Source organism: Struthio camelus, chromosome 27, assembly GCF_040807025.1.
Source record: "Struthio camelus isolate bStrCam1 chromosome 27, bStrCam1.hap1, whole genome shotgun sequence".
NCBI lineage: Eukaryota > Metazoa > Chordata > Aves > Struthioniformes > Struthionidae > Struthio > Struthio camelus.
The window spans coordinates 5,273,241-5,288,331 of NC_090968.1; the positions used below are offsets into that span (position 1 = coordinate 5,273,241).

At 66.0% G+C, this 15,091-nt stretch overlaps 1 protein-coding gene and 1 long non-coding RNA gene across 31 annotated transcripts in view; one reads left to right on the plus strand and one right to left on the minus strand.

Annotated features, from left to right (window-relative positions):
* Window positions 1-15,091, plus strand: part of PEBP4 (phosphatidylethanolamine binding protein 4) — an 82,585-nt gene that overhangs the window by 58,822 nt on the left and 8,672 nt on the right. For 14 of the 30 annotated variants that reach the window (XM_068920593.1, XM_068920599.1, XM_068920592.1 and 11 more), the window contains 3 exons: window positions 7,637-7,682; window positions 8,345-8,461; window positions 13,185-13,926. In XM_068920593.1, coding sequence (XP_068776694.1) covers window positions 7,637-7,682; window positions 8,345-8,461; window positions 13,185-13,276 — 255 coding nt within the window. In that variant the 3' untranslated portion in view covers window positions 13,277-13,926. The other 16 variants (XM_068920584.1, XM_068920581.1, XM_068920573.1 and 13 more) reach the window with 4 other exon arrangements.
* Window positions 5,185-14,961, minus strand: LOC138062445 (uncharacterized). Its single transcript, XR_011136454.1, has 4 exons — window positions 14,402-14,961; window positions 13,157-13,252; window positions 7,615-7,818; window positions 5,185-7,521 (listed from the first exon to the last, which is right to left on the minus strand). It is a non-coding gene; the product is annotated as an uncharacterized lncRNA (long non-coding RNA).

Below are 15,091 nucleotides of genomic sequence, written 5' to 3' on the forward strand. Positions count from 1 at the left end.
TTTTTCTCATCGCGCAGCCCGAAGCGCAGGGCTCGTTGGCCTCCCGGAGCTCTCATCCTTCCTATATCCCCCGGCCACCCCCAAAAACGAGGGGGGAGCTCGTGGTACTCCAAGGAGAGACGTTTCCTGCTGGAAGTGGCAGCGCCCCAGAGGCAGCTGCAGAGCCTCCCCTTGCGCGTTGCCAGGTCCTGCTCTCCGGACGCGGCTCCGGAGGGACGGCAGGGGCCGGGGTGGGCTTTCCGCGTCGGGTGCACAAGGGAGACTTTTGGGGCAACGGAAGGAGGAAAAGGGGAGGAAAAAAAACCCCACTGGTTCCCCAGTGCTCCCATCAGATTAGCGAAGCCACAACAGCCCGGTTGGCCCAGAGCGGCAGCCGAGCTGGCACGCGCGCCCTTTGATCCGCCCCCACGCCGGCAAGGTGGCTGGGCTCCGCAGCAGGCACCCCAGGGAGCAGGATTTGCAGATCTGCCGCTCTCCCGGCGCAGCATCGCGGCGCGCACGCACGCACGCACGCGGGGCCGCGGCCGCCTGCCCCTGCTCCTGCCGCGGCGGCGCAGCTTGCCGGGGCGGCCGCAGGGCAGGAGGTGGAGGGGACACCTCTTGGGGGCAGGCAGGCTGCTGGGGGGCAAACGCTGCAGTTTCCTGCGCATCTTGGTGCGGCGCTTCCAAAACCGCTGAGTGGCGCGCGGCACGTCGTGGGGCCAAAGCTGGGCATCTTCACCTCTTTGCAAACGCAAGCGCGGGGCGCACGCGCCCCACGGTCCTGTTTATTATTGTTTGCTATTATTTGGAGCGTGGCAGCGCTGGGAATGAGCTGGTGCTTTGCAAACGCTGAAGCAGGTACATCCCCTTCCCCAAAGCCAGGCAGGCCCCGCGCTCTCCCCGCGGGCGCATCCGCACGGCTCCCCTGTGCGGATCCCCCCGGGCGACGCTGGGTTCGGGCTCCGCTCTGCTGTGCACAGAATGAGGCTACGGTCCTTTAAATGCCTGAATTAGCCAAAAATTGGTGTTTCTCCAAGAATCCTCCGGAAATCTGCTGCTGGAAAAGCAAGCTAATCTTAAAGCTACACGCATGCCGAGCAAACAAGTTTTCCCCTGCGAGAAGTGTAGAAACTGGGGATGGAAAAGCCCTTTTTGGTCCTACCCAGCCCTTTTTGAGCAGTTCGAGCTTGTTCCCCGCACTGAAGTGTTGGGGGCTTTGCTCGTGTCTTAACTCTCTCCTTCCTCATCGCATTGTGCCTTTCTCCAGGTTTTTCGCTCGGAGGAGTGCTTTGCAGGCATCGTGGCCCCGCGGCACTTCTGCCGGCCTCCGAGGGGACTCCCGGCCGTTATTTTATGGTCCCTGAAGTGTGGCCAGCTCAGGGGCCAAGCGCCCAAAGGCCTCTTCCTCCTCCTCCTCCTCCTCCTCCTCCTCCTGAGACATCCTCAAACACAATAGCCAAATGCGCCGTCGGCGAGCAGCCCTGGCTCAGGGTGAGACGGGGCGCCTGCGGGGCGCCCGGCGCACTGCCGGGGGGCTGCCGGCGAGCGGGTCGGGGCGAAGCCGGCGCCTGTCCTCCCCGCCGGCGGTCCTTCGCTCCCGGGGCAGCACCGGGCCAGCGGGTCAGGGTGACTCATCGGCAATCCAGCTCCGTCTCATTGCAACACCGCGCGGATATAAAACCCCGGCAGCCGCGGAGCCCAGCATCCACTCGGCTTCCTAACACACCCCTAAGGTTGCTATCAACATCCTTATTGTTATTAGTGATTGCATTCATCATTTATCATCCTGCTTTACAACAGAGGCCCACAGGCTTGGAAATGGGGTGTAGCCGCACAAGGAGCGATTGCAACGCCGTCCGAAGGGTCTTTTGGGTGCGCCCAGGCACGCGGCGCGGGATTTCGGTTGCCCCACTGCGAGTGCCGGTGCGCGCCCTGCTCCCGGTGCGTGCTTCGTTCCCAGCCAGTGTAAACAAGACCAGAGCAGAGCTGGTGCAAACTGCAATGAGGGCATGTACGGCAGCTTCCATGTGCCAATTAGTCAGGTCTAAATCATCCTTTTATTGAACTGGTGCAATTTGCTTGCTTAAGTGAGCCCTGACACTCACCTGCAAGGCACCCAGGAGGAAAGAGCGCAGCAGGAGAGCTAGGAGGAAGGTGTGGGGAGTTAAAGCAGCCTGCGCCCATGGCCAGACTGCTGGTTTGCAGGAGCTGCGTGGGTTTCGGAGCAGCTACTCCAGCCGTGCTCCATCACTGCGGAGCAGCGGGGCCCGCAGCATACCTCGGCTCCTAAATATATCGCTTATACCCCTGCCGAACGCATCCTGGCAAAGCTGCATCTCGCGTGCCGGCGGCTGCAAGCCTGGGGCTGGAGCAGAGCCGTCCTGCGTCCGCGCTTTGCTAACCTGCCTGTATAGCAGCATGGCTATTTTAAAACCCTTTCCTTTTTCAACAGAGATGTTTTGGCAAAAGTTTCAAAACCGTGGAGGTGTCACAACAGCCTCCGCCCGCTGGCGCGGACCCCTAACCTAGATAGTTAAGGAAAGATGCAGATAGGCAAATTGTGGGACTGTCAGAAACGCCTAAGCCGGGCAGGTATCTGTCGTTCGCTGGAAATCCACCCAGCAGCGCCTCCCTCTTTTGAAACGGGATGTTTTGGCTCTCGAAATGCCAGCCTTTGTCTTTCGGGAGAAGCAGAGGAGCCCGGTGAAAGTGGCTGTGATCGCTCCTCTTTGCAGCGCGCAGATCTGAACAGTTTAGGTTACTAAGTGCAGCATTTTGTCTCTGCTGCTTTCACGCTCCTAGATTAAAAATTTTGCAAAGCGCCAAGCACCGAGGTGATTTATGTTTATTTTGCTTAGTTAATAACCCTACAGCATGTCCTTCCCTGGGGCATTAGGGCGTATCAGACAAACATTAATTTAAATTACAACTGTGCCCGATATTTATTTTTTAATATACTTTTATGGTAGCCTTCCGCATTTATACAATCTAGAAAAAAGGCAGGGCTGCTCAAAGAAAACGTAGCTGCTCCCTAGTAGTACTAAAAGCCGCGGGGGGACATTGTCCAGGGCACCATGGTTTATTAAACTTTCACACGCACAGCGTTCGGCGGCGGACAAGCCGCACGTTGCCCAGAACGGCCAAACTCCGAGGACGCTGCAAGCAGCTCAGAACGATGGGTCTGCGCAAGGCAGGCCGGCTGCCGGCTCCGGTGCACGCGGCGGGAGAGGCGGCGGGCCGCGGGGCTGCAGCCCAGAGCAGGAGGCGCTGCAACAGCGGGTTAATCCGCTGTCGCTTGCGTTCGTTAACCCCGATTTGCTGAAGATGCAGCAAAGCGGCCGAGCTATTAAGCGGCAGGCGGGAAGTTAGGCTGAGGTTTGCAGGCGTTTGCTGCCGGGGTATCGCGTTTCTCAGCTTCTTTGAGATGTGAAAGTCGCTTTTAGTAAAAGCGGAGGTGCCGGAGCTGCGCCGTGGGCACAAAACTCCTAACGTGCATGCACAGGTGTGCGTGCTTTTTGGTATATACACCTTAAAGATCGCACGCGGATCGCAGTACGTCCCAGCGCGGCACGGAGGTGCTGGCCGGGTGCTCGGCGCTGTTGCACGCCATGTTGCGTGCGTGCATGAGCTCTTTCCAAATCGCAGCTGCTGTGAATACACAGGGCCAAACCCTTTCCATCATCGCTTGCGTTAAGTCATCCCTTGCCCTGGGAACACAGCACTGAAATAATTATTGGGGCAAGACACTCGCCGGGTACCGGGAGGGTTACTGGGGTTCGAGTCCTTCCCCGGGATCCTGCTTGCAGCTCCCTTGCGCTGTCGGGGTCCCACAGGCCTTTCCCACGTCTCCTCCTCTTCTCTTCCTGGGTGAAAAGTCTATTTAATCTGTCGGAATAGCAATTTTTCCACACCCTGTTGTCTCTCTCTGTATTTTTCAATTTCTACCCTTTCCCTTTTTTGCTGGAGAGAACAAGACGTGGACATGCCAAGGTTTAATTCAGTGGCAGAACGATGCTGGCATAATCGGATGTGACGTTTATAACAAAAAACAATTAGCATGGTATGGTCTGACAGTCTCCTCCAGGCACAGAAAGCCAGCTGACGGTGATCGGAAAATCAACGAAAGGGCAGCTTTGCCCTCAAAATTACCGCCCGCGCCGCTACCTGCAGAGACCGCCTTATGCAGCAGAGGGGTCGGGAAGTTTGGAGCAGGGGGAAAGCGGGGTCCCCCCGGGGGGTGCGTGTCCTGCCGGGGCCGCCGGGCCGGGCGCCAGGACGCTGAGCCCCATCCAGCCGCGACTACCCTTTTTATCCTTAACCGCGGCTGTTTGAGCCCCCGGTTTGTTTGCAGGAGGCTGATTCCCATCCGGGCTGGTCCGCCCTTCCCTAGCTTTTCCCCTCCGCGCTCCTGCGAGCCAATTCATAAATCCCGACCTCATTAAAAAGATCACAGAGAAAAGAGAGCGCGCGCGAGAAGAACAAATCTGGGCTCCTGGCTGCGCCGGCTTTGAAGCCGCCTTCCGCCGTGCAGCCAGCGTGCCGCAAGCGAGCGAGCGAGCGGCGCGGGAGGCGCCCTGTTTGTTTGGGGATTAACTTCCCAATTCGCTAATTGTTCTCTGATCATATCAGCCTGCTGCCGGGGAGAGGGAGGGGGAGGACCGCGGCGGCGGGGAGCGCGCCAGCCCCGGGCGTCCTCGCGGTCCCGTCCGTCCGTCCGTCCGTCCGTCCAGCTGCTGCGCCAGTTCCTGCGCCCGCTGCCCGGGCGAATCTCCGGCTCGCTTGCTACCCAGCCCTTCGCCTCGCGCGCCCTCCCCTCGGCCCGGATGGGATCAGACACGTTCCCCAAAAGAAGAAGAAAGAAGAGGGGGGAAAAAAAAAAAAGATCAAGAAGGAAACAAAATGTGACTCACTCCCTTCTTATTTTTATTTGTTTATTCCCCCCCCCTCCCCAATGCTTCGATGTGGAGCAGGCAACACCCGGCCTTGCCGCCAGGCTGCCCTTTCCCTGGGCTCCTGCACATCCGCGAGGCTGCAAACCCGGCCCGGCGCGATGCGGCCGAGCCGGCGCCGCGATCCCTCGGCCCGGCCCCTGCTCGGCTGGGCCACCGGCGCACCGAGCCCGGCAGGCCTTTCCCCCCGTCCCCGCGCTCCGGAGGGTGGAAATGTCTCCCTCCACATCCTAGCCCGTCTCCCCGGCAGGGGAAAGGAAAAAATGAATACAAACGGTGTCATTAGGAACTATTAACGCTCTCATAAAAGGGTATTAATAAACGCGGCGGCTCATCAGCATCCATTAACTGGGCTCGTGGTGGGGATGCTGGGGCGGTCGCGGCCGACGGCCGGTCGGGGACGGGGCTGTTGCAGGAGGCTCCTGCATCGCCCCCGCCCCCCCTGCTCCAGGCAAACCGGCCGGCCCAGACCTCCTTCCCGGGGCGACCGGCGGGGCGCGCACCCCTTCCGCTTTTTGGAAAAATTCGCCTCTTTTGCTCATCCTCCTGCCTGTGGGAGCGGAGCTCCCGCCACCTCTCGGCGACTAGCCGTCGGGGTGCATCGCGGCAAAGGGGCAACAGCGCAGCGGGGAATCATCCCTCCTGATAAATCATTTCTCCTGCACTAGGAAAACCTGCCGGCAACCCCTGGCAGAGCCGGGTGCAGGTCCCCCTTCGCCCCGGGGAGCCGCTGGCCCGGCTGCCCAGCTCCTGCCCCGGCCAGATGCTGCTCCGGCATCGCGCACGTCCCAGCCCAGCTTCTCCCCCCGGCGCGGCGGCCCGTGCCAATTGAGAGCAGAGTTTGCTGCCTTGCCTTTACAATATCTGTTTATTGTAAAAAGAGGCATGGTTTGGAGTACGTGTCCCTACTTTCTCCCTCCCGCCCTCTTCCTGTTCTCTCCTCTTAAAAGGAGCTTTATCCTTTGACTCTCCCATCCCCGGGGCTAGCGAGAACCCACTGCATCTCGGGGCTAGCTGGCAACCTACATTAGCAGGTAGGAAAATAGGGAGGAGGCCCAGCCTCTCCCGATAAGCCCATGGCGAAGCCAAGAATAGAAAGAGGTCGCGGGCTCCCTGTGCGGGAACAGCCCTCCCCGGAGCAGAGAAACCCGCAGTCCCTGCCTTTGAAGCCGTAGCCCGGAGTAAAGGTGGCTGGCAGCCGGCCCGGCTGGGCCACGGGGCCAGGAGAGGCTGGGGCTGGGGCGTGCTTGGAGCCATGGGCGCAGCGAGCTTCCCGGGGCAGCTGAGCCCGGCAGCGGGTCCTGGCCCCGCTCGCCCCTTCATTCAGGGCACATCTGGATGGAGCAAGTGGGCACGTCTGGATATGATGGGGAGGCTAATCTGGATGGAATTGACATGCACATCCGGATGGAGCAGGCAGGCACATCCGGATGGAGCAGGCAGGCCCATCTGAATGAAGCAGGTGGTCCCACCTGGATGGAGCAGGCAGGCACATCTGGATGGAGCAGGCAGGCACATCCGGATGGAGCAGGCAGTCCCATTTGGATGAAGCAGGTGGTCCCATCCGGATGGAGCAGGCAGGCACATCTGGATGGAGCAGGCAGGCACATCCAGATGGAGCAGGTGGTCCCATCTGGATGGAGCAGGTGGTCCCATCTAGATGGAGCAGGCAGGCCCATCTGGATGAAGCAGGTGGTCCCATCTGGATGGAGCAGGCAGGCACATCTGGATGGAGCAGGCAGGCACATCCGGATGGAGCAGGTGGTCCCATCCGGATGGAGCAGGCAGTCCCATTTGGATGGAGCAGGTGGTCCCATCTAGATGGAATTGGCATGCACATCTGGATGGAGCAGGCAGGCACATCTGGATGGAGCAGGCAGGCACATCCAGATGGAGCAGGTGGTCCCATCCGGATGGAGCAGGCAGGCACATCTGGATGGAGCAGGTTGCCCCAGCCAGATGGATCACCTGGTCCTGTTTGGATGGAGCAGGCAGGCACATCTGGTTGGGAGGGCCTGCACATCTGGACGGGCTAGGCGTGCCCAGCTGGATGGAGTGGGTGTTCACATCTGGCCCGAGGTGCACCGCTCCTTGGCGGGCCAGGACTGTGCTCAGCGATGCACTGTGTCCTTGTCCCCAAGGCGCACCTGGGGTGCTTCACCCCTGGCGGCTCCCCCCCCCCCCCGGCCGAAAAACAAGGGCTGAGAAGCTGCTAGTCAGCGCTGACAATCTTAGTCATCAGGTCTCTGTCATCGGGATATTTTTGGCTCCGGCTGCAAAAACGGCGAGAGCGCCTCGCCGAGCCGATCGCCGGGGATCTCGCGGGCGCTTGGCTTTCGGGTGAACTCCGCCGTGCCGCACGCGTCTCCGGGGAGGCTGTTACCACCCGTGGCTCGGTGGAAAGCAGGTTTCTTTCCTTCCGGAGAAGGGCGAAGCTTTGCTGGCGGCGGGCCGGGGAGCGGGCCGCGCTCCCCGCTCGCGCTTCGCTCGCCGTTGTCTGCGGCATCGCTTCCCGGCTAACAGCTGCCAGGGCAGGTCAGGACGGAGGTGCCCGGGCGGAGGCGGGCGCGGGGCCAGGACGCAGCGGCGGCTGCAGGGAGAGGAGGGTTTGCGAGCGGTGGCGGGAGGTGGGGGCCGCCGGGAAGAGGGTCCGGGGGTGGGGGGCGGCCCGGCAGCAGCTCACCTCCCGCTCTCTGTCGTTTCAGGGCGCCGATCTGAGGGCCGGCAACCCCCGAGGGCACGTGCTGACAGGTGAGCGCGGCCCCCCCTCCACCTCCGCCGGCTTCGGGCCCTGCGGGCGGGCTGAGCACTGCCCGCCGCGGAAACTCGTGACGGCTCCGGAGCGGCGGGCAGAGCGGAGGCCCCGGGATTTCGGGCTGGGACGCCGCTGCGGAGGAAAGAGCGGCAGCCTGCGGCGGGGAGTCCGGCTCGCAAGCGCCGCCCCGGCTGCTCTCCCGCAGCCTGCGTCCCGGCGCGGGTCCGGCCCGTCCCTCCGGCCGGAGCGCGGCAGCCCCGGGGCCGGGGCATCGCCCCTTCCCTCCGGACAGGAGGGAGCCGCGCGGCGCGGCCGAGGCTGCCGGCCGCTGCTGGAAATGCCGGGGGGGGGGGGGGTTTCTTTTTTTGGAGAGGCAAAAGTGGTTGGCAAAACACCCAGCTGCTGGAAGAGCTCCAAAGCGGTTTAAAAAGGGGTACGGGGGGCGGGGGGGGGACACGAAAGAAAAAAGCAAAAGGCATCCCGACGACTGTGACGTGACACGAACAAAGCCTTTCGGTGCCAAACAGGCCAGCTTCGGCTCACGGCCGGCGCAGCGGGGAGAGCACCCCGGCCGAGGGCCGCCCGGGGCCGGGGCCGTGCACGCGGCGGCAGCCCGTCCCCGCAGCCGGCTCAGCCGCGGCCCCTCCTGTCCCCGCAGAGTACGTCCGCCCCGCGCCGCCGTCCCGGAGCGGGTACCACCGCTACCAGTTCCTGCTGTACGAGCAGCCGGCGCACGAGGCCGTGGCCCTGGGCGCCGAGGAGCTGGTCTCGCCGGGTAAGAGCCGCCGCGATGGGGCGAGCGCCGTTTCCCCAGCGCCCTCCCCGGCCCGGCGAGGCCGAAGGCTGGGCTCGGCGCGGGGCGAAGCGCGGACGCCTTCGGCCTCGCGCGGGAAGAGGAAGGGCCGTAGCGGGCGCGCGTAGGGCAGCCCGTCCCGCTGCGGTCGGGGCAGAGAAGCGTTGCGGGGTTTCTCTCGGAGCGCAGGTCCTGCCCCGCGCGGGCACCGCCGGGCGCGCATCGCGGCACCCGGACCGGCCCGGCGCGGCCAAACTCGCCGGGGGCGAGCCGCTCCGCGCGGGCGCCCAGGGGCCGAAGCCTCCAGAAGAGGGCACTAAACCCTGACCCAGACGCGCAGATGGATTTCTTTTTCTCGAAAATGTTTGTTCGTCGTTCGGATCCGTGGGAAACGGCAGAGCGAGGGGGAATAGCAAAACGCTAAGAACAAAGGCGGGCGCGCGCGCGCCTCCTTTCCTCTGCCCGCGCGTGCGAGCCGGGGCAGGACGGGGCCGGCGACGCGCGGCGAGCCCCGGGCTCTGCGCGCCCCGGGCCGGCGCGGTGCTGCCAGGAGAGGTGGTTCTCCCGGGTGGCTCTCCAGTAAAAAGACTTGTTTCATCCAAAAAAAAAAAAAAAACCACCCAAAAAACCGGGTCCTTCTCTGCGACTGCTTGGGATCGATCTCTCGCTCTCTTGCTGTGCAGCTTCAAGGACGTAACTGAGCCCTCTTGGTGCCTCGGTTTCCCTGCTGGAGCCGCTTCCAGAGGAGGCCACTTCTCTGCTCTGCCACCGCTGGGCAGCGGCGCCGGGGCCGAGGAGCGGGACCGGCCCGGCTCGGCGCGGGGCTCGCTCCCCTTCCCTGCCGAACCCGGACGGTTACAGCCCTGTTTGCATTTTTTGCTAGATGGAAGATAATAGCTTGTGGTCTGCAAAATGTCAAACCCCAAGCTCATCAAATCCAGAGGCGTTAACGCTCGGTTCTAGCCCTGAATTGCTGCTGGGTCTCCGCGCCGGCCGCGGCACCGAGCCGGGGAAACTCCCGTGTGCGGGGTCGGGGGGGGGGAAACGGAGAGATTCGGCGCCGGGCCGAGGCAGCAAAGCCAGCGCGCGGCTCCGCAGGCGGGTGAGCGGCCGCTTTCGCTGCCAGCGCTGTCAGCGCGGCTCAGCGCCACCTTCCCGCCGGCGCCGGCCGGGGCTCCATCCCCTGGGACTCCTCCGAGCAGCCCCCTGAGGAGGCCCGAGGCTGCTCTCCTGCGCTCCGGGGCCGGGATGCTGAACGCCACCGTCTCCGGGTTCGAGGCTTTTGCAGACAAGAGATTTTGCAGCTTTGGCAAAGGAAGGGGAGAAGCCCGGAGCTGCGGAGAGCGCCGCCGCTGCAGGGCTCCATCTCCACCCGCTCCCCACCTTTGCCCTCTGCCTCCGTCCCAGCCCGGTCCGCGCGCCGCCTGGGTGCCAGGGCTGGCTGCAGGGTCGAAGCGTCCGGATGTCGTTTAACGGGGGGGGGAAAAAGACCAAAAGCCCAGCGAGAAAGGCCTCCCGCCCACCTCCGCGGGGACATCATTAATCTTGGCAGAAAAGCATCAGGGCTGCCATCACGGCGAGCAGCCCCGCTGATGAGGCAGATAAATTACAGGCGGCAAAGTGCCCTCGGAGGAGCCGGGGCGGCGGCGAGGGGAAGGCCGCGGCGGGCGGCCGCAGCTCTCGGCTCTCCCGTGCCTCAGTTTCCCCCTCCGCAGCGCGGGGGCGCCGGCCCGGGCGGGCAGGCGGGCGGCTAAGGGCAAGACCCTATGATTTAATCCTCCAGGAAATGAGCTTGAAAGCGGCCCAAGCCGAGCATGAAATGTCTCGTTGTTCCGGCGGGGAGGGGACGGGGCCCTGCCACCTCCCTCCCGTCCCCTCCGGGCCTGCCCGCGCCGCGGCGCCGGGCGCGAGGGAAGCAGCCCGGGGGGTGCCGGGGCAGCGGCCCGACTCCGGGATGGGCAGATATTTGCACATCTCGCTGCCTGCAGCGGTGCGGCCAGGAGGGGACGGGGGCGGCCGCACCGGGACGGGACGGCTCCTGCCCCGGGCAGCCGGGCTCGGGGACGCGGCCGAGCTCTGCGGGTGCAGCCGGGCGCCCGGCACCTGCGCTTCGCCCTGGGGGACGACGTCCCGCAGCAGAGGGATGGTGCGGGGCTGCTTTCCGCGGCCGGTGGCATGCATCTCCCCCCTCGCTGCGCCCGGGGCTTTCCTGGAGGCCAGAGCGGGCTGCCCCCGGGGGCGAGCGCGGCCGGCGCGCTCGCAGGTAGCAAAGTAGGTCAGGAAAAACCCTCGGGCCGCGCTCGCCGGCCGGTGCCCGCAGCCGGCGGCAGCGCCGCCGCGTCCCGGCTCCTTTGGTCCGCGCCTCCCCGGAGGGGCAGCGAGGCTGGCGGCAGCCCCCGGCGCCCCGGGGGACGGCGAGGCGGCCGTGTCCCGCTCCCGCGGGGCGGCTCCCACCTGGGCTTTGCGCGCGCTTTGAAATCGCTCCCGCGAAAGGAGCCGGGGCCAAGCGAGGGCGAGCGGGCACCTTTCGAGGTGACGTGTGGCGGGGGGACGGACGCGTCCGGGCCGTGCACGGCGGCCTGGCGGCTCCCAGCTCTGCAAAAGGCGCTGCGGCTTGCGCGAGCTCCCTTTAGCAGCTCTGCGGCGGCTGCCTGCAAAGCAAGAGCTGCCCCGGGCTGCTGCGCGGGGGCACCTCGCCTGCCCCGAACCGGCCGGGCGCTGGCTGCGGCCGGGAGTTATTTGCACGCCGCAGCGGGGCAGCCCCGCGCTCCGGGGCCGCGCGCAGCCCGGCAGCCGGCGTTTCGGCATCGCCGCGGGAAGCGGCTCTTCTGCCGAGCCGGCCGTGGCAGGGAGGCAGAAGGGACCCTGTCGAGCCCAGCGGGGCTTTCTGGCCCCGGCGCGGCAGCGGGCAGATGAAGGAGCGAGTTGTGGTTTTGCTCAGCGCTTTTGCAAGAGCGACGGGGCCGGGGTGCTCTAGTTCACGCTGTGATTTGCAGTCAGATAAGCCTGCCGGGCTGCGCCGTGACATTAAAGAGCAGCATCGGGGAGGGGAGAGGAGAGGAGGGACGGGTTTCGGATAAACAAGAGGCTGCGGCCGGCGTCGCCCGCCACGCGGCGGGTTCCCGAGCGAGCCGGGAGCGCGCACCCGCCGCCCCGGGGCGCCGTGCCGTAGCATTGCCCGTGCCGGCGAGGCACGGCCGGAGCCCGGCCCCATCGTCCCCACGGCCTTGCGGCACTGCCGGGAAAGGGATGGCGGGCCAACATGGTGGAAGGACGTGTCCCCCGTTTGCTGTACGGCCCCGAAGTGGGTCCCGGCCCGGCGAGCGTCTCGGGGCGGCGAGCGGTGCCCGGGTCCGGGAGCCTCGCGCCTGCCCGCCTGCCGGACTCCGGCTCTCTGCGGGACGCGGGAGCGAGGTTTGCATCCCTCAGGACACCGGCTGGCGCGTCGGCTCCGTACAGCAGGCGCTTGCCCGGCAGCGCAGGGACGGGGCGGCGGGAGCCGCAGGACACATCCCTGCACCTCTCTGCAGGCAGAGCGCGGCCCCTGCTCTCTCCGGCTGCGGAGGGGGATGCTCTGGCTGCAAGCCAGATGCGTGCTCATTGCAAACCCTCGCTCCGCGGAGGGGGATTTTGGGCACCCCGGGCTAGGCACGAGGGAATCCCACCTGCCCCCAGCCCCGGGCGAGGGTTTCCCTGCCGCCTCCCGCGCGGGAAAATCTGACGCGGGCTGCAGCCAAGAGCGAGGCCGCCCCGCGTGCCCCCGCGCTCCTGCCACCCTCGCCGGTGGCCCGGCAGATCCTGCCGTTTCCCGGCAGGGCGCTCTCGCTTCCCGCCCGGGATGGCCCCGTCGCCTGGGGCAACGAGGCTCGAAGGCTGTTTCACTTCTTATTTCTGCCGAAGGACGAGGGCTCCGCAGGGGTCTGCGCCCCTCTGCTCCCTCCGGCCCGCCGCCGGCAGGAGCGCCGCCGGGGTTTTTCCCGCGGCGGGCGCCGGGATGGCGGAGGCAGCGCGGTGCAGCCGGCGCGCGGCCGAGGGGCTCCGAGCGGGCTGCAGCAGCAGGGATGAAAATATCCCTGCTTCCGATACATGGCGGAGCCCCGGCTTGGCGTGCGAAGGCGAGGGGAGCCGGGGGAAATCCAGCACGGCGGAGCGGCTCGGCGGCTGGGGATTTCCAGGCGGCTCAGGGTGGGCTTGGAGGAAAGTGTGGGACGGTCCGCGCCAAAGGTCGGCAGGAAGCAAACGGAGGGCGGAGGGGGAGGCCCCGGAGCAGCGAGCCGCGTGCACGCCCGGCCGGCCGGCCGGCGGCGGGGTGCCAGGGGCGCGGGGCTCTCCGCGGCCGCCCCGCGCCGCCGGGCAGCGGGCGCCGGTGTCCCCGGGCAGGCGGAGGCGCGGCGCCCGCTGCCGCTGGCGTTGCAGGATGTGGTCTGTAATGCCGCAGGCAGAAGATAGTCAACAAATTGCAGGCGGCTTGCAGAGCCGAGCTCCCCGCCGGGCCGGGGCTGCCCCATGCGGCTAGCCACGGCGTTCGCCACCCGGCGCGGCCCGGCAGGCGTCGGGGAGCCCCGGGCTCCTGCAGACCCCTTGGGGGCTGCAGAAACCGTGCAGCTTTGCAGCCCGGAAAGGCTAGCGGGGCTCCCGGCAGGACCGCGGGGCTCCCGCCGCCGCCGCCGGCCTCACCGCTTGCCCTCTCTCCGTCTCTCCCCAGGTGCCTGGTCCATGGAGCGCTTCGTGGAGCGGTTTCGGCTCGGCTCCCCCGTGGCCTCCACCCAGTTCCTGACGAAACACGACGGCGATTAGACGGGGCGGCCAAAGCCGGCGGCTCGCCCCGGCCCCGCGTGCTCGGCCCTGCGCCGGTCCCTTTTGCAGCCGCAAGCTCTGCCGAACCGGCCCGTTTCCCCGCACCGCCGGGCCCCCGCCGAGCCCGTGCCCCCGGCACGCCCGGGGACCTGCTGGGGGGGCTCTGCTATGCCAGCCCTCATCTTTACAGCCAGAAATCTCAGCTCCCCTCTCCCGAAAGCCGGAGGCAGAAACCCTCGTCTCCTCCCGCCGTGCTGCTCCCAGGAAACCCCCGTCCCGTCCCGCCTGCGCCGTGGGTGTCTTTAGCGGCGAGGCCTGCAGCTCGCAGAATAAAACATGCATGGAGCACGGTGGGCTTGAATGCTCAGGCGGGCTGGCGAGGGGGGCTGCTCCCCGGGGGTCTCCGGGCGCCGCCGGGCAGCCCCGTGGCCGGGCGGCCGGCGAGCGGGGCTCGGAGGTTTGGTGTCGGTGCGACGCTGTTTTTCTGTGCGGTCGCAAACGTCATCGCTTTGGTCCCCCAGAAGCCACAGGACGTGGTTTTCTTTCCAAGCTCTTCTTCAGCGGAGGCGGCAAACCGATGGAGGTGGAGCATCCAGAGGAAGGGGCTGCCCGGTCCCCCGGGCCCTGCTCGGGCATCGCGGCCGCGCCAGGTAAGGCGGCCGGGGCTTCCCACGCCGCCCGGCACCCCGCCGCCGTGCCCGCGCTGGGCTCAGAGCCGGCCAGGCGGGACGGGGCAGAGCCCCCTTGCAGCCGGAGGAGCATCTGCAGGGCTGAGCTACCCCCGAAGCGTTTGCAGCCGGACAGGGCAAGACCCGTGCCGGGTCCCGCACGGACGGCGCTGCACGGGGCCGGCGCGCCGGGCAGCCCCGGCGCAGCCCCGCGTGCAGCCAGGAGGCGCTCGGCGGGGATGTAAGGGGTCCCGGCCCTCGGCCCCGAGGGGTCTTCCTCGGCCCGCGGGGTGGCAGCGTGGGAACCGCCGCGGCCCGGCCGGCCCCGGCTCTGCCCTGCCTTTGCCCTCGCCTGCCGCCTCAGCCGGCTTCTCTTGGAAAGCAAAACCGACGTGAAAGCCGTAAATCAGCAGCGCTCTGCCTGCCGGCCGCTTAGCTGGGCCTCCCCTTTAATTACCTCTTTCATTAGGGTTTCAGGTAAGGCTCGGTTTTACCCGAGGCTTGCGTTGGCTCCGCGGCGAGCCCTCCGCGCAGCAGTCCGCGGCGGCGCCGCTCCATGCGACGGCAGGACTCGGCGGGAAGGAGAGAAGCAAAAAAAGGAAGCCGGGTGACATACCACAGCCCAGGAAAAAAATACAAAACACACTACCCGGTTTGCAATCGGAGCTAAAATTAGCAGCAGAGGAAATGACAGTTAGACATGTCATGGAAGTCTGCTAAAGTTGGATTTCTCCTTCTCTTTTTTATATTTACCCTCTGCTGAGGGTGTAATTGGCTTGTTAGGCTAATGCAGCGGGCCCGGTGCAAATGAGAGGTCACGCTGTGTTGACATCCTGCAGTCAAACCGTAGTCATCCTTTCCTCCCTGCCTTCCACTCCTTGTGGCCGCTGTGTTTATTTTTGGGTAGAACGGGAGAGAAAAGGCAATCGGATGTTTATCCTTCTAGGAAATTATCACCATCCTTTCTGGTTTTCAACGCGAGGCGAGGATGAGCGGAGTGTTCCCGCCGCCGGGAGTTTCGGCCCGCCTGGGTCGGCGAGAGCCGGGCCGCGGCATCGGGGCGTTATGCGCCCCGCGGCGCCCGGGCTGGGCAGAGCGGCGGGGCCGGGGCGCGAGTGGGGCGGCCGCAGCGGGCGCCGCCGGAGCC